This window comes from Sinocyclocheilus rhinocerous, unplaced genomic scaffold (genome assembly GCF_001515625.1).
Source record: "Sinocyclocheilus rhinocerous isolate Xijiao unplaced genomic scaffold, SAMN03320098_v1.1 scaffold957, whole genome shotgun sequence".
Taxonomy (NCBI): domain Eukaryota; kingdom Metazoa; phylum Chordata; class Actinopteri; order Cypriniformes; family Cyprinidae; genus Sinocyclocheilus; species Sinocyclocheilus rhinocerous.
Window position 1 is genome coordinate 18,964 of NW_015649405.1, and position 23,338 is coordinate 42,301.

The 23,338-nt window shown below is 38.5% G+C and overlaps 1 protein-coding gene across 11 annotated transcripts in view; it reads right to left on the reverse strand.

Annotated features, from left to right (window-relative positions):
* The window catches only part of LOC107710549 (receptor-type tyrosine-protein phosphatase F), a 230,461-nt gene that overhangs the window by 12,824 nt on the left and 194,299 nt on the right, over nucleotides 1–23,338 (reverse strand). For 7 of the 11 annotated variants that reach the window (XM_016515345.1, XM_016515343.1, XM_016515340.1 and 4 more), the window contains 8 exons: nucleotides 22,608–22,705; nucleotides 21,822–22,078; nucleotides 18,562–18,643; nucleotides 17,424–17,648; nucleotides 12,525–12,685; nucleotides 10,177–10,188; nucleotides 8,244–8,356; nucleotides 4,524–4,621 (listed from right to left, as the gene is read on the reverse strand). In XM_016515345.1, coding sequence (XP_016370831.1) covers nucleotides 4,524–4,621; nucleotides 8,244–8,356; nucleotides 10,177–10,188; nucleotides 12,525–12,685; nucleotides 17,424–17,648; nucleotides 18,562–18,643; nucleotides 21,822–22,078; nucleotides 22,608–22,705 — 1,046 coding nt within the window. The remainder of the gene's footprint in view (nucleotides 1–4,523; nucleotides 4,622–8,243; nucleotides 8,357–10,176; nucleotides 10,189–12,524; nucleotides 12,686–17,423; nucleotides 17,649–18,561; nucleotides 18,644–21,821; nucleotides 22,079–22,607; nucleotides 22,706–23,338) is intronic. The other 4 variants (XM_016515342.1, XM_016515338.1, XM_016515346.1 and 1 more) reach the window with 1 other exon arrangement.

Below are 23,338 nucleotides of genomic sequence, written 5' to 3' on the forward strand. Positions count from 1 at the left end.
CACTGACTCGGTACGTCTGTACCTGAGCTCATCGGGGCATATGGCTTTGATGCTAAAGATTACGCTGAGAGGAGGGAGCGTTCAAACGCTCGGCCCGGACTAATGGATTACTGGTGTCCATGTTGACTTCATGCCTGCGCTTGATTTTGTGCCCGCTGACAGGAGCGAAGAGGGAAGAGCAATGGCTGAGGAATAGCAGACCCAACAGGGAGAGTGTGGATTTATGGAGACAGACAGGAAGCTCTAAAGAGAGAGGACAGATGAACACATCTGGAGCCTGCATATATCACTGGCTGCATGCATGAGGTGATGCCCTGAATGGGTAACAGACATTTAAAAGAGGTCAGTTGTCTGCAATGTACAAATGTTTGAGGGGTCATGTCAAGTTACAGCCATTAAAATGTATTATTAGAGATATTATAAGGTAAGGAGGATGGTCCACTGTAAAAAAACAAAAAAACAAATGGGATAAATCATTGTTGATTTAATAAACTATTGTTGTTAATGTTGCAAACATTTAATAGTCATCATCCAACTGCATCTACAGTTAGATATCTATGGTGAAACATAAATAAACAAATAACCTTTATTAAGTAATCTTGATGGCACAACAATTCATTGCTATCAATGCACTTAAAAACACTAGAACTTGGATAAAAATTCAAATTGTATCTACACACTAATGTATACACTGGTAACAACAAACAAACAGATAAATACATTTACATTTACATTTTCATTTAATCATTTAGCAGACAGATTTATCCAAAGCGACTTATAAATTAGGGTAATAGAAGCAATCAAAACAACAAAAGAGCAACAATATATAATTGCTGTGACAATTCCCGGTTAGTCTAATGCAGTACACATAGTGAGGTGTTTTTTTTTTTTTAAATAATAAATAAAAAGAAAAAAAAGTAGATAGAAAAGAGATAGAATAGTGTTAAGGGTCAAGTTATTATTATTTTATAATAATTAAAAAGAAAAGAAGTAGATATAATAGAAAAGAATAGAGAATGCTACTGTTCTCTTGCAGAATGCAAGCTTCTGGAGGGCACATAATAAAATACAATAAATAAAATACATAAATGTATTAAATTTAAATATAAAATAAATGACCTTTATCAAGTAATTGTGGTTGTGGCTGGTTGTTTTGATGGCACAATCATTCACTGCATTTTAGGATGTTTAGAATTTAAAATAAAGGGAAGAATTGACTTGTCTGCTCACACTTTCTTCCTCTAGTATGTTTTTACATTCCAAATTCACAGCTATAACAGAACTCACAAAAGGGAAGCAGAAAATTTACAACTTGCATATGAAAAGGCTGAGACAGAATTGGTATTAATAATAATAAAGTTGATGTTCCTTTGGCTCAAATGAAACATGATGTTAGAAACACTAAGAAGTCATGTGTTTAATTCCCAGGAAGCACACATACTGATAAATAAATAAAGCATCAGTCAAATTAATAAAATGTACAATTTCAGCAAGAAATGAAAGATGCAATCTGCATGGAGCTGAATACTGGATTCCTCATTCTGACTTCAGAGGGGCTCAACTCAAGGGGCTAGAGGTGGGGTGGCACTCTCTCCCTTTCCTTCTCAAGTCACAGATCTCCTCGGCTCAAATGACACTGGGTCGTATCGGAGCACTGATCGACAGCAATATGCAGCAGCTTGCTCGGCCAGTCAATAATGTCATGGGGTCTCTTGTTATTCAGCATTGATCTGCCTGTTCTGGACAAGGCTCTGGTTGACTCAGTGTCCATCAACCTCCACACCTTTCACTGGATTTGGGATAACATCAGCCTCCTCGGATCCTTTCAAACTTATGTGCTTGTTTTCGATGCCTCTGTAAACAGCCATAAAGCACTCTCTTCAAAACATAACTGGTTTTGAAATTTCCACATATGATGTAATGCTCAAAAGTAAACAGTAACTCAGCGCTCAATATAAACAAACTGCCACATTGAATTATCTGACGTGCTAAGTGTTTCTCTGCCAGTTTATCAGCAAGCATCTTGGAGGAACATTTACTTTGCCATAAGCTTTCGCGCGCAAGTACAGGTAATGTGTGAATAAGACAGCTGGAATGCTGACTGGCAGTGCTCGGCAAACAAGGGGAACAAATATGAGCTGTCACTACATGAGATGACAAGCTTGAGAGATGCGGATAATGATAGCGGTGGGAGGTGAGCGCTGGCTCCTATAAAAAGCTTCGGCTCTAGTGGGTTGACAAACATAAGCTCGTTACTGGTAAAAATCAGTGTCTGATGGGAGTGTTAGCTATTGCTATTGCCACCAGTCAAGTTGAGGAGTGACACAGAGCACTTCAAAAGCCAAGGACAATTTTTTTGGACACCTCTCAATTCAAATTCTGGTTCTTGTTTATGCAGTGTAAATCTTTCAAAAACAACTGACTATTGGGTTATATAAGTACGTACATCTGGTTGTCATACTGGTTTTCTGTAAAGATCAGCTCTATGGTGTGGTGACAGTTTTGTCAAAAGCAAGTAGCAACTGATTACAAGGCAGAGGGAACAAGAAGTTGAGTATCTTTGGTAGAAATAAGTATGCAAAACAATGAAACCGGGCAACGGATGCATCAAGCAGAGCACGGAGCCAATAAACTGTGCTGGTGTCCCACTGCCTTGCTCATGCTGGCTGGACTAGGCTACTCCCATTGGCCCAAGCGGAACCATCTGTCCCCTTGAGAGGGGGCCTTCCTTGACAGGAGGACATGACATCACGACATGCCAAGAGCAGGTTGTGAGCACCGCCTGGCTATGGAGGGCTTGTGTGGTGAAAACCACAAACGCATCGGAGGGAGGAGAGATTTGTCACATATGGTTGCTGAAACAGCTCGACCCGTCCCTCAAAGTGTCACTAAATGTCTGTAGAGAGGAATGAATAAAAGGAGGTCTATAAAAAGACACAATCCTTGTCGTATTTTATGTTTTTTTTGTTTTCACAGACACGTGTGTAATTACAGAAAAGAGTGTTTCGTTGGTTGGAGTGAAGTTTTAATTGCAGTTTTACTATAAATACAACTGTGATTGGAAAAAAAGAGACCGAAGTGAGACAAGAAGAGCAAAGGAACAGATGAAAGAAAGAAACATGTGTGATGCTTGCAAATCGACAACTTCTTTGCTCGTAAACATCTCTAATGGGTCTCTTGCATTAGTTAAGACAAATCTGTGAATACATCCTCACCAAGTGTTTGTCTCACCAAAACCAACTGGGCCAACAGTGTCTGATCTTTTAATTAAATAATTCCACACCTTTAGGGTGACGACTGACAGTCATGTTAAATATCGCTCTGAGAAAAAGGTTTAACAGGCTTTTTTCTCAACATCAGGAATAAGTGACAAGGCTTTTGTGTGTATTGAAGATTTCTAGAGAGAGATCATGAGAAAATTAACATCTGCCTGTCTGGGAGAGGTAAGCGTGAGAAGCTGCCATAACACCGGATGTGGGTGCTCTAAGTGTTGATGGCAGGAGAATCTATTAGACAACACCAAAGTGAGAAAAGTATGTGAGAAAATGGTTCAAAAGACAGACAAGACACAGCAATCAAACAAAAGAAACAAAATTAAAATACCAAATAAGGTCAAAGAACGGACCCCCTCCAGTTTATTTATTTTTTTTGAGTTTCTGCCGAAAATGAACTCTTAAAATAAAATCACTCTGGTAGCGACAAGCTTCAACACTGTCAAAAAAAATGGACAAAAATTGTACCTTTGGGGTACAACAGCTTGTCACTAGGGCAGTACTCTCAAAAAGCTTTCTGCCATTTCTAGTCCTAAAAGGTGCATATTAGTACTTCAGCAGTCTTAAGGTACTACTATGAACCCTTAAGCAGTAATTAAGGTACAAATGTGTCCCTGCAATAACAAGCTGTTGTACCCCTAAAGGTACAAATTTGCACAATTTTTCTTTGCGGCGAAGTGACAAAATACCATTCATTTTCAATGAGAGCTGGCGATTTCTGGAAACATGAGTGAAAAGCTCAACTTTATGCAAAGGAGCAGTGCAGATAGTGACCTTCCACCTGATACATCTGGATATTGTAGCTCAAAGATAGCTTTAAGCAGGGCAGAGGATAAAAACAGTAAACCCGGGGTGCCCAATCCTGTTCTTGGAGATCTACCTTCCTGCAGAGTTCAGGTTCAACTCTGCTCTGTTTCCGAAGATCTTAATTAGCTGGTTCAGATGCGTTTCATTAGAGTTGGATCTGAACTTAGCAGAAGGGTAGCTCTCCAGAAACAGGATTGGGCACCCCTAAACTATGTAGGTATCCAACATTGCTCCTGAAGGACCACCTTCATTCAGACTTCAGTTCCAACCTTGCTCCAACACAACTGCCTGTTATTTTCAAGTAACCCTGAACATTCTTGATTGTGTGAATGTCACTGAAGCTAAACTTCTGGTCCTCCAAAAGCAGGATTCGCAACCCCTGTCCTAGCAACCCCTATAATTAATCCAGCTGCACCAGTTGAATAAGTTTAGCTATTGTCCTACCTCATACTCCTGGGAAAATCGAAGGGCATCGTTGGCCTTGAGTCGCTCAATGTGGTCTGCTAGCTCGCAGACAGAAATGGGAGGATGTTCCCTCATTCCTAAAAGAGAAAATAAGACAACGAGAAGTGGTGAGGACATCACACCTGATGCATTGTGCCGTTACAGCGGGGAGCGTGTCTGTCAGTTTTGAGTTGAGGAGGGCACGACATAAAGAGGTTCTTCTCGCACCTTGATGTGACATGATCCTTCGGTTAGATTTGTGCTGACATATGTTGTGCCTGCTTACGTCTATCCCCCAAACAAACTCTGGATTTCTTGTCTGGGGGGGGTCATCTTAGTGCCAAAAACATTTCCCTGCCACTGTCAGCCCCTGTGAACGTATCAAGGCTACATGCTCAGCTGGAACTGAGGAAATGTTCAGCCTTTGTGTTGTTTGATGAGGAAAGGAGTGGGGTTTGTAATAGAGAGGATCTGTCATTAGGATTCCAGTGGTTGAGGATGAATGAGCAGGACTGAGATGCTTAATGGGACATGGTTGGGTATGATTCCCCATTATGAGTTCATTATGTCCACAGTGAGCACAGTAATGTCTGGACAAGCCCCCTGCCAGCTACTTCATGCAACCGTTACTGCGAGACAGTGGGCGGCAGGATCATGGGGCCACTCTCTTAATCAACCACACCGACGTGATGCCAAAAAACGGGTCTGGTCTAGATTGCTGACACATTTTACATTTCTTTGGTGGAATATGCGATGCAACACATATGAGCTATATTTGTGACTTTTCCCACATTTTATCTGACGTGAAAAGTCAGAAGAAACGCTTTACAGCACAGGTAAGGATACTATGCATGTACATGCTCAAGAGTGCATGTTAATTTAAAGTGTCAGTGGTGAAAATTGTGAAGTAGATGAATGAACATATCCAGTCACCTTGTGGGAATGCCATATGTACAGTATGTGATAAAGCAACATTAGACAAGGACAAAAACCATGAAAAGAATTTATAGCTATTAAACAATTTAACCATAAGGAACAACTTTCTAACAGAGTATCACTGGATACTGTATCCTGAATAGGTAGTAAATAAATATCCTACTCATTTGACATACTGTTGTTCTAGTTTGTAGCAGAAAAGTAGTACACATATTTCATATATTCAGACACATGCCATCATATTTTATATAACAAAAATAGCATTTGCTATTTACATATAATTATCACTGTTTTCTAGCACACAAATAAGACACATAGTATTCTGTATATTTAGAGGCTAATAGCACAATAAGCTGCACCATAAGCACATTAAGTGAATACAGCACAGGCTACATCCATGTTAAACAGCAAGTTAATTAGGCAGTGAAGAGCTACAACCCAGCATGCAAAGCAGGGAAAGGCAGATTACAAGATGTCTGGAATTGAAATGAATGTCCAAGGTCATTCAAGTGAAAATATAACCAGAAATATATGGATAAGGGTCTGGAAACATAACCTTACTGCTACATTCAAGACAATGGCAGGAAATAAAGTTAGAATAGGGCATGTGTGTGCTGTACATAACACACTCTTGCAGTTAATGCAGGTACAACACAAGCTATTCCTGCCTCAGATACGGGTGTTTCTTCAATTAGGATAGTAGAAAACACTTTTTCATATCAGCTATGTATAAAAGTGGGCATACATGCATCACAGAACAATTCTGTAATTTTTCTTTTCTTTCCTGAAACATCATAAATAGGCAATCATTCACCACAATATCATTTTCATCACATCTCAGTTAAAGTATTTTTTTAATCTTGCCTTTTCAGAAGGCTATTTTCATAACTAGTGCGTCATGTATTATAATTAAATCATATGTTCACATACGTTGTATTATATGTGATATTTATTACCTATTATTTTTCATCACACATCATGTTTATCCAACTGTTGATAATATTAGCTGGTTGTAATAGAAATGATACTGCAACTGAGGGACATTCATAAATTATTCATTATTTTCACACAATAAAGATTATAATGGCTTATGTTTAATTAACCCCCTTTTTAAATTCAGTTTTATACGTGTAATAATTATTAATATTTTTATGTTGGATTTTTATATTTTTTAATCTTGACAAGACATTTAAAAAAGAAGAAAAACCTTATAATAAAAAATTCCCCCAAGGTAGGGCTGCACGATAAATCGCGCATCTTGTCAGTAAAGCCGGTTCTTTAATCAGCGGTAAATCTCCATCACCTGCGGGCTTTCACATGGAGCAGCATTAACTACACAGAGCCGTTGTTCACTGACAAACTGCGCAAAACCACGATCATATTTTGCGCATGTTTTGCGCAGCTTGTCGGTGAACAACGGCTCTGTGTAGTTAATGCTGAAGGTCCATGTGAAAGCCCGCACGTGATGGAGATTTACCGCTGATTAAAGAACCGGCTTTACTGACAAGATGCGCGTTAAATATCGCATGCGATTTATCGTGCAGCCCTACCCCAAGGCATAAAAGAACCTGTAGTTGAAGAAAAAAACCTATATTAATATACCGTCACATAATTTGTACTCATAAACAACACAAAAACAACTCAATCCAGTGTTTCAAAAATTAATCAAACGCTGAAATGTGAAGTGTGCTTGTCGCCACTCTGCTGCCATATGAAAACCGCTGGCTGTGGCAGCGGGGATTTACGGTAAGAGAGCTGTATGGCTGTTTTGCCTGTGGTAATTATGTGCTCTTCAGGACTGAAAGGGTCTGTAATAACCTGGCTCGACTGCCACCGCTCGGCTATTAGAGGAGAGAGAGGCAGACCTGACATTTTCTCTTAGCGTCACAGATCTGCCTCTCACTCACCTTGGGAATGGAAAGCAGGAAGGCTAATTAACAAAGAGGGTTTGAAAGAGTGCAAGAGGCCTTTGGGTGAATTGAGTCCATATAAGACACTCCAAGGAGATCAGACAGTAAATGGAGGAACTGTAACGAACAGCTAAATTCAGAGCAACCAAATTACAAATAGTAATATGAAATATTGTGCTTCATTACACTTTCCTACAGCTACTGCTTATTTAGTATACTCACACTAAACAGTCATAAAACAGTACATTTGTTTTCAAATGAAAACACCTTACACTGTTCTAAAGCGGCATTTTACAAATGAAAATGAAATGGCTATATTACAATAAAATATATTTATTAAAAATAAAATAAAATGAATATTAAACAACCAACCAACCACATAACAGCATTTCTGTAGAGCAGCTTTTATCTGGCTTTCAGATTCAGTGTCATGACTGAAAGTGCCTCCTCTCTCATGGTCTGTTGTGGGTGGGCTGTTAAGATTGGAAGATATGTACGGCAGTAATAGATCATTCTGATTACAAAGACGCGCTGTCACTTCAGTCACTGTGTGCCTGCATGTGCGCATACACATCCTGTTTATGCTAAATGACACATTCGGTGGCATATGCTGACGCATGTTTGTGTACAGAAAAAAAAATATCAGTGTTACTGAACAAGATACAGATGATATAGTACAATGGATGATGTGCATGCATTATGTATGTAAGGAAGAGGCTGAATTTGTCTTTGTGCATTGTGCATATGGTGATAAGCTCAAATATCACACACTGAGTCACAGGAAAAGTGTATGTGTGCATATGGTGGAGAACACATGGGGCTCTGGCAGATTGGTAGTGTGTGTCTACAGTACATATGGTGTATGGTGTGCTACCTGGTGTCTGGTAGTTGAGTCTTCTCATTTCTACAGGATCAGACGAGTTGGCCAGAAGACAATCCTTCACACCACCAGAGTGATCATCTTTCGGTAGGGGGGACGCCCTCTTCCTGTAAGAGCAACATGGAGTCAGCATGAGTGCTTCTGCTGACACATTCAGACCACGTCAGACCCACCAACAGAGAAGGCCAACAGATTCGAAAGATTTGAAACGGACAACAAAAAAATAACAAAGATAAATTAAATAGTTCTGAGGGATGGGACAGTGAAATGTGGACACAGCATCTCCATAACCAATTAACATCTATTAAACACCCATGTGTCCTGTGTTGGCGACTCAATACATGATTTACGAGAAAAGAATTTGATATATTATAATATAATATAATATAATATAATATTTTGGTTAGTTCTTCTGGAAAGGAACTTTTAAATGCACATATCTGTTATATCTGTATACATCATGCATATACCTATATAGGTTGTTTTTGTCAACTTTCAGGAGTATACTCAAGCCTACAGACGACCTCAAAACTAACAGAGGTCGACTACAAGCAACAGAACTCCAAATTTGTTTTCATGGGGTCTTAAAGACAACAAATTAATCAGTCTTTCCTGTTAAAGCCTCACTGCTTTTAGAGTACATTAGGAATTCCCTTTGGGATATGAAGGGGTCAAAGTGATCCGAAATAAAAGCCAAATAGCGTGTTTGTTCAGCGCTTCTCTCGGTTCTGTTAGCAAGCTCGCTAAATATTCAGGGTGCAACGCTCCTTGTTTGTGGGGAAACAAGGCGACTCGGTAATTAGCACATCAGCTGGATGGCACAACACCGGTAATTACGCCACTGTAGCACCTGCACTCCCGAGTGCACTCTTCCAGCAGGTAAAGCTGTCGTGTACACACACACACACACACACACAGACGCAGAACATCTGTCAGTGGAAACCCATCCTCAGACACACGGACACAAATCCCTAACGAAAATGGGAGAGCCAACTGCACGGGAAATTTCACATCTCACTGCACTCAATTTGTAAGGTTCTGAGCACAGTTTTCTAGCTTTCATAAAGCCCAAAGACACCAGCGAGGCGGGCCGCACCGAAGAGTTTACAGCATATGCCGTTTAACAGAGCTGGGCGTACCGCTTCGCTAATCACTAGAGCACTGGACACGTAGCCCTTTGCCTCTATTGTACGTACAAGTAAGTCTCAGCACGCTTCAATTATTCAGTTTGGAGTTAATACATATACACCAGAGGCTAAAAGGATCCATTTGTACTGGGTTCAGAATAAAACGCAGAGATAAAAATAACAGAAAATGGCCATTTTGCTCTGTGAGAGAGAGTGTATGTGCGTGAGAGCGGTATTTCATACATTAGCCTGTAAGAAGGAAGGGGAAAAAATGAAACAGAACAGTTCGCTGGAAGGAAATGTCAGCTTTGAAGACAAGAACATTTCTATTTCGGCAGCCACCGGGCTGGCATTTCCTTTACAATGGGCCATTCAGGGCTCAGGTGAGACAGCAGAAAGGCTGACTACACACACTCAGTCTGAGTGACCTTCAGGAGGAGGTGAAGGATCAACACGAACAGAATCAACACAGCATAGCAAAAAAAAAAAAAACATCTCCAAAAATAAAACATCACGATCACAACAGCAGGCATGCACCACTGTAACGACGTAAACCCAAAGGACTGGAGCTTTTCAAGGACAGCAGGGTATGAGGGTGAACTACTGTCAATCTCTATTCAGAAAGGCAATTTCAGCCAACATCTTGTTTTGGATGAACCGAACGGATAGTCATTCAAAACAACATGCTAATGAACAGGAACACCTGCAGACCCTGCAGCCTGTGAAGAGTGAGACAGATGACACTTCTGAAATGAAAACTGTGACAGAAAGACTCCTGGCCATGATCTGAAGGTACCTACCTCTCCTGTTTGCTGCATTTGTACGGAGCAGAGGAAGGAAGAGACACGTGATTAGAGGCTGTCAGACACCCAGAGACCAAAGTGAGTTGTGTGGCTAACCTTGTGTTTCAAAAACGTCTTGCAGAAATCTGACTTTGCGTTAGAAGACAGTAAATTAAAAAGAGGAAATGAATGGGTACTTGTATAAAATGACTGACTGACACAACCCTAGCCTTTGCTTCAGCTAATGAATATTAAGTAGGTGATTCAACATCTTTTCTGCCCACATCCAGGGATGTAGTAAAAAATTTGCTGAAAACTCAGTTTATGTAACATTATGACAGTTTTGATTTATATGTACGAAAACACAATTATAGGTGTACCCAAATATATATATGTCAGAACCATATTAGTTATCGACCAATCTTAGAGATTTTATTTTTGTATTTTTTTTTTCATTATTTATGAATGAGTTAAAAAACAACAACCTCTCTTCAATCTTGTTCATATAACATATTATACACTGCTTTAATTTATGTACAAACACATACATTATTTGTACATTTAGATTACTTATGCCATCATCTAACGCTCATACTAATAGTTAAATGTGATGTTTAGCTAATCTCAAAATGAATATTAATTTTCCATACTGTGCATTATATTGTTGCCATGCCTACATTCACTTGTAGCTTTAAAAATAACAGATTTTAGTAGAGAATTCAGTACTGAATTTTAATATCAAGCATTTATCGATGACAATAAGAAATTATTTAAAAAGAATAGAAATTAGAAATATAGAAATTATTTTAATATTATAAAAATATTAATACTGTGCATCCTTAAATAATTAAATGTTCATTTAAGCAAAAAAAGAAAATGATTCTTCGTCAAAAAGGCTAATACAACTAACTCATTTGTGATCAGATTTCGCAAAAGCTATTGACTAGTTGTGCATCCAGTGGTAGGAAAGCCAGAAACATTTTAATATAGGGACCAGTTCTCACGATTAACTATTTGCTTATTAGCATGCCTATTATTAACATATTGGCTGTTTATTAGTACTTATAAAGCACATATTCTGCATGACCATATTCTACATCCCTAATTCTACCCAATACCTAAACTTAACAACTACCTTACTAACTATTAATAAGCAGCAAATTAAGAGTTCATTGAGGCAAAAGTCATAGTCACAACATGACTGTCAGTGTGAACAGGAGAGAGCCAGGTATCAGTTCTGCAGGCATACAATAGCAGAGCTACTAGGTGGACTATCTGGCTCGCAGCGGTGGGCAGTGTAAGATGACAGCTTTTAGAACAGCATCAGCAGGGTGTGGCAGCACAGCCACATAACCGCTCGCCTGCCAAGACCGAAAGCTAACGCTGCCGTTTGCCGCTGCATCTTCACTCGGGAACGGCCTCAATTTGAGTCACTGCAAAGCTAAAAGAGTCCTGTAACATCAGGGGGGTTGAAATGGTGGATTTGTGTTGAACGCTGAGAAAATCAGAGCAATACAAATGCAAGGTTTGCTCTGAAGTAAGGGATTTTACAAAGACGGGCTGGAGGGAGTATTAGTCAGTACTGTATCAGCGTTGTGAATGGGACCACCGGGTCACGCCGCAAGCTACATGTCTGCCTTATTCGGCTGAGTCAAGATGTCATTATGAATAATGTCCTCCTTTTGTTCTCTCCGCGGGAAAAGCTAGCTAAAATTAGCCACATCTTGTTCCGTGTACAAAGCAGCCCTGAATTCAGAGTCACGCCGACGATGTGTAGGGGTGCATTTCATCTAAAATGAGACCTTCAAAGAGGCTAATATTTGTATTACCATCACATCTAGTAAACTTTGAGAGAGATGCTCTCAGGAAAAAAAAAGGTGGGCACACTTCACATCCCCATCAACAAAATCGAAAACTAGGGCTGTCAATTAATAGAATATAGACATAATTACATGGAATTCTGATTAATTAATCACTACTAATTGAGAAACACCCCAAATGAAAATAATTCAAAAGACATTCACACCCAAAATGAAATACCATATTATAAGGAGGAACGAGTCATATTTAGTCATATTAAGACATATTTACTGTTGTTTAGCAAACTTTTGTGTGTGAAATCCAGTCATTGCAATAGGACTTTCACGTGAGGGCGAAAAAGTTTCCCACAAAGATTTCGCAACAGGTTCAGGGTAATTTGCAGCGTTGACCAAAACAAAGCTGCTTGCCTTGAAGGTGACAAGTGAGCTGTTTCTCATATATCGCTATACTATTGACAACGAATACATCTTTTGCAATGGCAACTCTCTTGTATGGTAAGGATACTGCTGCTGGAAGGAAGGAGTGGTGGGAAAACTCTTGCTCACCTCTTGAAGAGCAGGATGGCGATGACTATGATGACGATGAGCACTACTGCAAGAACGGGGCCCATAACCCAAAGCATCTCAGGCTGGTCCACACTGGGCTGCATAACGTGTTTATCCTGCACGACAATGGGGTCCGAGTATGGGCTGGCCGAGAAGGTCCGCTACAGCCAGAGAGAGAGAGTTTGAGTTAGTCCACAGAGAGTCTAACAAGTTACACAATAATTATGCCTGAAGAAAAGCCAATGAGAGCTTGTGTATAAATAACCCTTATTTGTATATCCTTTGCTGAAGGCAGCATTGATTTAATCAAAAAATACAGTAAAAACAGTGATACTGTGAAATCTTTTTACAATTACAATAACGGTTTCCTTTTTAATATAATTTATAATGTTAACACTAAAAAAAATAAAAATACTGACCCAAACATTTAAACAATACTGTATATTATATTAATTATATCATGACATTTTCAGTTCTGGAAATCACAATTTTGTAATTCCCCCCAATTTCTGGGTCTTCCAGGAATGCTTTAACTTTAATTACTTGAATTAAAATAAAAATTCAAGACGGCACATAGCACATCCTCACATCTGTCTCCATGTCAGGCTAGGTTTCCCTTAACAAGGTTCCTCTTAAGCCTTGCCATACACACATTCACCTTTGATTAGCATAAGTCACATCTCTGAGTACATGTGACCATGTAGATGAAGATGCACACAAAAAAGAGGAATTTGTGTGAGAAGAACATAGAGGGAGAGGACCTATGCACGTTCTCTCTCTCTCTCTCTCTCTCTCTCTCTCTCTCTCTCTCTCTCTCTCTCTCTCTACAGGAAGAAAAAAGAGCCAGTGTGAAGGGACATAAATGAGACATCTCCCCGCTGTGCCCTCTTCCATGCACACGCCATGGGACAGGTTCGAATTTTGCCTCACAAACCGCCTGCGCTAAAAAAAAAGAATAAAGGAAAGAAAGGAAGGTGAGGAAAGATGGGCCTGTCACTACCGCTTCTCTTTGTCTGTGTTGGGAGAGGCCATCCACATGGACACTATTTCCCTGAGGGCCAAACCCCTTCGCCTTCCTCTCTTTCTCTATCTCTCTTCCTCTCGCTTCATCCCGTCACACAGAGTGGGACGCCATAATCCGGATCACTTGCTCAGCTCAGCTTGACACGTCTAAGAGCGCACAGATATTAATTGAAGAGATAAGCAGGATATTAGATAGAGTCATGAAGTCATGAAGACATTGCGTTATCGCCACTGCTGATATGACAGTCTCACTGTTAACGTGTATGTGAGCGCGGGTGGTTATGTGTGTGCGATGTACTGGAAATATACATTTCACTGCATAACTGTCTTTTCTTTATTAACCACGCTGGAAAAAACAGGTCAGCAGCTCAAGCTAGGTTTTGGAACCTGTTTTTTCAGGTTAAAAGATGGCAACCGGCTTTAACCGACTTGATTTACCAGGTTTATTAGGTTTGTCAACTACCAGTCCAGTTGATCAACCCAGCTAAACCATGTAAAACCAGCACCACCTTTTGTATACAGTCATGTAGGACAGGGTTCTGGACCAATGAGAGTTCTCTGTGGGCGGGGCTACACAGAAAGACAATTCAAAAACAGAAATCAAGTAACCAACAGAATGTCTTATTATTAGCTGATTGTCATGGTCAGTTAGGGCAAAAATTTAGATTATAATGGAAGAGATTTCAATACTTTCTTTCTTACAGCATCTCAGCTGGTTAGGAGACTATGTTAAGCTGGTTTTACTAGGGTAAAGAAGATCATTTCACCCTACCATGGCAAATCTCAAGCCTAGGCCATTTTTTTTTTTTGGCCAAAATGCAAAAAAGAGATTATGTAAAACATATAAAAGGGGTGAATCTAAATAAATAAGAAAATAAATGAATAACAGAAAACAAAGGCAAGTTCTAAATAATCCACTTTTTTGTAATATATACTGTACTTCTGCTCCAGCTTCTGTAATCTCAAAGCTCTGCATGCTTCGCTTATGATAAATTGTTCGTGATTTTCCTAATTTGCGAGTCGCTTTGGATACAAGCTTCTGTTGAGTGATGAAATATAAATGTTAAATGTACAATTAGCCACATTACTGTATTACATTAATGAGAAGGACATTTTTCGCATTACAGTAATGAGAATTAGAACATAAATGCCAATTTTAATGGTCCTAAAAATAGGCCTCTTTTTGTGCAATAAAACATGAGCTAGACATTTCTTTGTGAGATTCACCCATCAAAGGGATTCAAAAATCTTGTTTTTATTCATTTTCTACGCATTTTCTACTGATGTTTTAGAGGTGAATGAAACGACAGCACTCTGCTTCCTCTGGCGCTTTAACACAATTTGAGTACGATGTGTTAAAGGCAGTTAACGTCACTAATGTGTTTCGTATTTCCTACAGACAAGGACAAAAAAAACCACAAGAAAGCTGAATACTAACTAACGCAAAATCCATTTAGCGGATAAGGATGTGCGTGCGTCCTCAGGCAGAAGAGGAACGGTTAACAACATCATCTCAGCGCTGGGGTCTTAGTGCGGGCATTCTGCTAATGTAAACACTTTATCTGGCAGAAACAGCTCGGCCGCCACAGGCCCTCCTTCCTAACTCCACCAGCCAGCTGACACTCTCTCTTTCTCCCTTCCTCTTGGTTCTGTTTTTTCCTTATGCTTCTTTCTTTAAAAGTTCACTGTTCTCTAATGCGCCTTTTCCTCTCAGCATCTCTCTTTTTTTTTTTTACCTGGCAAAGTGCTGTCTCTTGCTCCCGTTTAACGTAACATCTTAAGCTTGCTTGTCCGCACTTGTTTAAACAGATTCTGTTTACACATTCGATCTATCATCCAATTTCACACTCCTCTGGGCTTGTGTATGTGCCATGAGTGATGCTTGTGCAAAGCTAATATTCAGTGCTGAAGAAGAGCAGATGTTGACTCAAGCTTCAGAATGAGAAGCCTACTATCAACTCCTTATGCTAAATGAATAAATAAAAAATCAAGCAAGCTCACTTTCACATGCTAAAAGTGGATAAACATTATGGATACTTACTGGATACTTATGTTTTCATTTTAAATAATACTTAGTATTACAAATACTAAGTATTATTTAACATGAAAACATAAGTATTTTTTTTAAAATATATGAACTTTTTATGTATATATACAAAAATGTATATAATCTTGAATATATTCATTATATTAGTTATATTGGTATTAGTTTTTAATTTAGATTACGGAATAGGATTTAGTCACACTGTATTTTGTGATTCATTGTAAAAGCACTATTTTTACCTAATCATATTCTGTAGTTTCAATCCCAAACCTATATAGCATATAACTATTTTAACTAGTGCTGTCAAACAATTAATCGCGATTAATCGCATCCGAAATAAAAGCTTTTGTTTACATAATACTGTATATGAGTGTGTACTGTGTATATTTATTATGTATATATAAATACAAACACATGCATGTGCATATTTAAGGAAAATGTTGTTTATATATTAACTATATTTATATATAATATAATAATATAAATATATAAATGTATATACATGCAAATATTTTCAAAATATATACTGAATGTGTGTGTATTTATATATACATAATAAATAAACAGTACACATACATATATTATGTAAACAAACACTTTTATTTTGGATGCGATTAATCATGATTAATCGTTTGACAGCACTAATTTTAACGTATATATTTAATTTTTAAAGTACAGTTATTTAATTTGGTTGATTTATTCATTTAACATTGTATGTTAAAATTATTACTAGTATTATTATTAAACAGCACTTGGTCACATTTTATTTGGTAAATTTCGCCCACATCTGAAAAAAATTTATTTCATGTCAAATATTTACTTTATTTATTATTACACGCAGTCCTAGCCTGTAGTTTTAATCCCAGTCCTATACTGTTTCTTCACTGCTTTTCAATGGGCCTGTGTTTCTGTGCTGAGCTCCAGGCTTCATATGCTTTAAAGGCCCCTGTGCAGGAGCTCAGCTCATATCCGAGCTGTTCATTCATTTCCTGTGACAGCTCCGCAGCAGGAGAGCTACCGGAGAGCCAGATCCGAAGGGCACAGCTGCATTAGATGTGGGGCGTTGGCCATTCCTCTGAGATATTATTCTCTGGCCAAGGACAAACGGCTAGACTTGTTCTTTTGAACCTTACACACTCATCTAATCGTTCTCAAATCATCAACGTGCTTGTTTAATCTCTATTAGTTAAAGAGGATTCCAGGTACAGTCTCTGCAGATCAGGGTCACCTCATGGAAGTCTGAGGGAACGAGTCAGGCCGGAAAGGTTGACAGAGTTAAGGAAGGGCCTTTGAAGTGCTGAGTGAGGAAGTTGTCCTCTTCTTCTCATAAAACATGGCAGACAGATTAATGCCTAAGCTTTAGGGATACTTAAGAGTCAGCTTCAAGGGAATCAGGACAAGCCTCCGTGCTACCAAAGCCCTGCCACGCAAATCCATTCTCCAGCTCTTTCCACAGAGCCGAGATGGAGGAGCTCAAAGTGCCAAACACTGCTGACGCTATCATGAGAGGAAATTATGAATATTTATCCAACTGGTCCTCTGGAGGTCTGGGCTATAAGTTTCAGCGATGATTATTTTCAGGGCTGTGAGGGCGCTGATTTGTTAGAGAAGCAGATGGAAAAATGGGGCTGAGGGAACCGGCGAGGCGTTTAAGCTAATGCTTGTTCGACAAACAAAGATTATTGAGCTTTGCTGCTTATTAGGACAAAGCTTTGGTAAGGCTCACAGAATAACTGCTTGTGTGCCTGCAGAGAAGCTGAAATACACCAAATGTACAAATGAACATTTGTGGTTTCCACATTGTTTGGCCAAATTACAAACCGGCGTAGTACCTGCTTCTCATTGGCAATAACTGGGTATTGGTCCTTGAGTTCAGCCATGACAAAGCACTGATAGTGGTTGTTAGGAAGGGGACGGTTGTAGAAGCCGTTGTACAGCTTTTCGTCGCCCAGGGTGAAGGTGTCTGGGAGGGAGGGCAGCTTTGCGGCGATGTACGGCCTAACAGTGTCCGTGTGACGTCGTCTCCTGAGCAGAGCTCCCTCAGTAGATTCCAAGAGCTGTGGAAGAGATCAGACAGAGATGAATTAGTGCAGGACAACAGACATAAACACCACAGGATTTCAGTGATACGTGGAAAACTAATGCTAAATTTGTCAACCATTTAATTTGAATTTCCCATGAATATAAATGTATTTATTGTATAGAAATCTACAAGGGTATAGTCCAGCAAAAAAAAAAAAAAACGTTCAGTCTTTTAACCAATGAACATCAATCACGTATGAGGGCCCCCTTTTAAAATGTAAAATTAGCAATATATTGTCATGTACTGTATATAGACCCATTTATACTATGAAATATTATAAATGTGTATAAAATACTGTGGAATATATTTACTTTAATATTTAATTGGAAATATTGAACACCAAATCAGCATTTTAGAATGATTTCTAAATGGTTATGTGAAACTGAAGACTGAAGTAATGGCTGCTGAAAATTCAGCTTTGCCATCACAGTAACAAATTACTATTTTCAAAAGCTTTACAGGCCTAGCAATCACATTTTTAAAATTCCCTGACATTCCCAGGTTTCCAGTGACCCCGGTAATTCTGGAAATGGTTACACTTTATTTTGATAGTCCACTTTAGACATTCTACTAAATATAAGTAACTTTGCAACTACATGTCTACTAACTCTCAGAGTAGACTGTTAGGTTAGGTTTAGGGTTAGTAGAATAGGTTGACATATACTTGCAAAGTTTCTCATAGTCAGTATGTTGAATGTTGTGGACCCATCAAAATAAAGTGTTAGAAGATATTAAGCAAACAGTCTACTAATATTCTAATGACTGCTAGTTGACATGTAGTTGCAAAGTTACTTATTGTTGGTAGAATGTTTAAAGTGGACTATCAAAATAAAGTGTTAACCTGGAAATAATAATAATAATAAAAAAAAAAAACAGGAATATCTCACCTCATCCAGCTCCATCTCGTCAGGATTAACCCACTTACGAGATGATGCAAGAGAGACAGGCACGACCACAATGTAGTACCACCTATACAGAAAACAACAATATTAGCATATACACCTTCACTACTCTCAAATGCACTCCAGCAACTTAAACAAGTGTCACTATTTACACCAGAAAAGGTTGTAGATTTCAGTTGGTGGGAATTGAAAGCGGCCCATTCCAGGTGTGTGAGTGTGTAGAAAAACTGATGACTTGCTTTCTGGGTAATAGCTCCAGTTAATCATCTCAACACTACTGGTTTTTAATAATCAGCTCTATCTTTCAGAGCGTGAGTGAAAGAAGCACTCAGAACGAGCTGTCAGGTGGTCCAGACAAGCATAACTTTAGGAGAGTGGCATTCAGCTGTTCATAATAAGACTGGGGCCGAGGTTTTAATTTGGCCGGAGTCTGATACGAGAGGCATTTTCAAAATCAGCTCCAAGAAAAACTCTGTCTGTGCTTCAGAGCTCCGCCATTACTGGAGAACGAAGCGCTGTGTCTGACATCAAATCCCACATCAATCAGCTCTACTCCAAATGCCAATCTTCTCCAAGACTTTCTCATCCTCAACACTCTTTTTTTAAAAATCTTTTTACCAATCAAAAGAGGCACTCTGGAGCACAGCCCTGTTCTTCTCCTGGGATTGGCAACAAGTTTTTTTTTTGGACCAGGGTGCACCAGCTCTGATTTTGTCAACGGCCAAGACGTCAGAGAAGCTTGCGGTTCGGTCGCAAATTAGTTTCATTTCTTTTTAGGGAACATAATTGGCTGTGGAAAAGCGTGACTCACAAACAACATGTTCCTCTCAAAGGACAAAAACAATCTCCACTTTTCTTCCATTACCTCCTCATTCATGAAAAATTAAGTGTTGAAAATTACATATAAACATAAGTGGCCTTTCTCATGCATAAATTATGATGACACATTTAAGTGGTACGATAACTGTCTTTTTTTAAAAATCTTTTTACCAATCAAAAGAGGCACTCTGGAGCACAGCCCTGTTCTTCTCCTGGGATTGGCAACAAGTTTTTTTTGGACCAGGGTGCACCAGCTCTGATTTTGTCAACGGCCAAGACGTCAGAGAAGCTTGCGGTTCGGTCGCAAATTAGTTTCATTTCTTTTTAGGGAACATAATTGGCTGTGGAAAAGCGTGACTCACAAACAACATGTTCCTCTCAAAGGACAAAAACAATCTCCACTTTTCTTCCATTACCTCCTCATTCATGAAAAATTAAGTGTTGAAAATTACATATAAACATAAGTGGCCTTTCTCATGCATAAATTATGATGACACATTTAAGTGGTACGATAACTGAAGGGCCTCCACCCATCACCAGGAGGTCCTGTGAAGAGCACTCAGCCGTAATGATGGGCTCTCTGTGGCAAGCACATCAGAAACGAAGCAGGATGTGTTCATATCCTCCATCACGACAGGCTGCACTCTAAGTGGTCTCAAACCAAGACTCGAACCCTCATCTAAGATAGAAAACAGCCTGTCTGCCGGCACATTCTCCGCTATTGATTTTTACGTCTTCCATCACGACTCATCCTTCGGTGCACAGCTCGGAGGAGAATGAAGTGAAAACACGCCGATATCACTTGAGCCTGACAAGGACGTTCTGGTAGTTAGAAAAATCCGCCGCTTTTCAGGAGAAGGTCAAATGTAAAGCTGAATACAGTAGGATGACGTTACTTTGGGTTTAAAAAGCAGCTGGAATCTGCAGCGTTGGCAGGATGGCTGTTTGCTGAGGTGGGGAGATTCGGTCTGAGCATTCAGTTGGGGGGGATAATTGCATGGAAATGGTGTGTGAGTTACACTGCAGAACGGAAAGCATGCCGTCATTGACCCGAATGGGGCTGCAGGCATTACTCCGGGCAGCGTCACTGTATCCGTATGGATTTATGAGGTTTAAATAGAGGGAAAGTAGGATGATTACTATATCAAATCAGCTTATTCTTTGAAAACTCTTTATGCACATATTCAAATTCTGCTGAAAGCTATTTCTGAATTGCTTGCTCTTTTATACAGATATTTTGAATGAATATTTTAAATGTATTTATTTTTATCCATTTTCTTACTATGCTTATACAAACAATACTAAATAACAAATAACAAAAATAAAAGAATAAAAAAATGAATAATTTTTTTTTTTAATATCTTTTCCACCCAACTAAGAGGATATCCCATTTTCTGTGCATGTTTATATAAACTATACTAAAAAAATAGGGATGCAACGATATTATCAATATCGTGGTATTGCGATAGCAAAACTGTCTCGATATTATTGTTCGATATTATTGTCACATGACGATATGAAATGATAGGTCTTCCGGGCAAAAAGTGTAGTTTTGAAAATATATTTTAACTTATTATTCTAACATAAAAGGTCTTTAAAGTTGTGTTTTGGGCCATTATGCTTTGGCACAATATCTGTCAAACAAACTAAAACCGAAAGCACAATATGGCTTACTCCCTTCATATATTTTCACGGCAGATGATTACAGCATTTCACTAGATGTGTTTGTAAGCATGTTTTCACTGAAGCTGGAGTTTTCCTTCAAAATAAAAGCTCTACTTCCATTTCCGTCAAAATAAAAGCTTAAAAGTGCAGTATGAATTGCTGACAGCTAGTGGTTTAAATGCAGTCCAAAAAATATCTCTTTCAAGTGTAGAAATTAGGAAAGAAGTTTTGTAATTTCCCTACTGTAGTGTAAAGCAAAAATAATATACCTATGAAATATTCATTTTCATTTATTTTACAATATATGGCTATTACTGTCATTGTTGTTGTTATTATTATTATATTCTAATTTGTTTGGCTTCCTAAAACACCAGTGTGAATGTAATTTAGACTGAGACAGTATATCACAAATAAAAAGAGGGTTGAGTCGCATTTAAAGTTCAGGTACAAGTCAATTCACTGATTTTTTTCTGACTTGTTTTCTTAGTTAAGAACATGGGTTGGAGCTCTTAATTTTGAACTCACAAAGTGCATTAGATAGAATAATTTAACTTTAATTAAAACTTTAAATTGTAATTTCTTCCCAATTCTTCAATTGTCTTTTTAAAAAAAAATATCGCAATAAATATCGTATCGTGGACTTCATATCGCAATATTATTGTATTGTGAGATTTTGATATCGTTACATCCCTACTAAAAAATAAATAAATAGTTACTTAAATCATAACCCATTTTGTTTGTCAGAGTCCTAGAGTACTAACCTGACAGAAGCTGTGGTGGGCACTTTGGGCAGGTTAATGGTGAGTTTACCATTGCTGGTCTGGTCTGCTGTGAACAGGACAGGTTTAGTTTTGAACAGGTCGGGTGCGGTACGAATGGAGACCTGCTGCTGCAGGCCACCAGCGCTGTTCCCCCGGCTCATCAGCACGAAGGAGTAATTAGTGTCCGGCTGCAGTCGTGTGATCAGCTTCCTCTTGAGGTTGCCCTGGACTTCCACACTCTGCTGGTTATAGAGGATCTGCAGGAGGGAGAGGTTCAGTTTCACTCAGTTGCACAGCTCACTAATCTAATTTTCGTTCGGTTTCATTTAAACAAAGAACTGATTGCATAAACAGACTTTATCCCCACGCAGCTGCTTTTAGCGATGGAAACCGTGTGCTGTTTTCTGGGCTTGGCCCATCAGGACATTACTGTTATGGTTTTATACCAGTGGCTGGCATGCAGAGACGCCACACAGACTGTCGGTCAAGTTCACTGTAGGCCAGAGACCATTCTGACAGACTTTCCACAACGTTTCTGCATACTGACCAATAGTGTGACTTACAATTTTGCTAAACCACATGTGAAGAATCAGCACTTAAAACCTAATAGGTAAGATTACATTTACATCTGTTGCAGTGTAATCACTCTGTATGGGAATTAGACAATTATACAGTTAGCTCTCAAGTGCATGCCTATAAAAAGGGTATAAAAATAGATATAAATGCTTGTGAATAATATATTTTAATACAAGGAACTTTTGTCTATGTACGTGATTGGGGTCTTACCTTAAAAGGCACTTGGGATTTATAATTTTCTGGTACCTCCCAGGTGAGAAGGACAGAGGTTTTCATCACAGCTTTGACACCAAAACTTGTGGCAAATGCTATTAGACACAGAACAGAGATTTCATAAACATATATACAGAGCTCAGGGTTTGAATCATGTATAAGGTAACATTTAAAACAAAACAGAGCTTCTGAAATTGTTTATATAGGGACTGTTTACTGATCTCTTGTTGTGTGAAATTACTGACACTGCAATAAAGTACTAATATCTTATACTTACATCATTTAACAAAAGATATACAGCCTCTGTCTGAGGCTGTTGTGTACAATGGAAAATCAGCGTATTTGTTGAGAAAAATATGAAGATATAGTGACTCTATCCATACCTCCCCCTCCAACAGGAAGCTTAAAACATGCTATGCAGCTTAGTTTTATTTTAGTATTATTTCTGTATTATCATAGTATTTATTAATATTTTGAATTATCACTTATTTTTATATTTTCAGCTTTCTTTTACATTTTAGTTTAAGTGATTTTATTATATTCTTTCATGTTCATTACGTTAGTCTTTTTTATGTTTCAATATAAGATTTTTTTTTTTTTACTTTAATAAAGTTTTTTTTAGTAATTTTAGCACTTTAACTTCAACTTATTTCAGGTTGTTACCAAGGCAACATTTCTACATTTTAAAATCTGTTTATTCATCTAATATTTGTATTTTATTTAAGCTT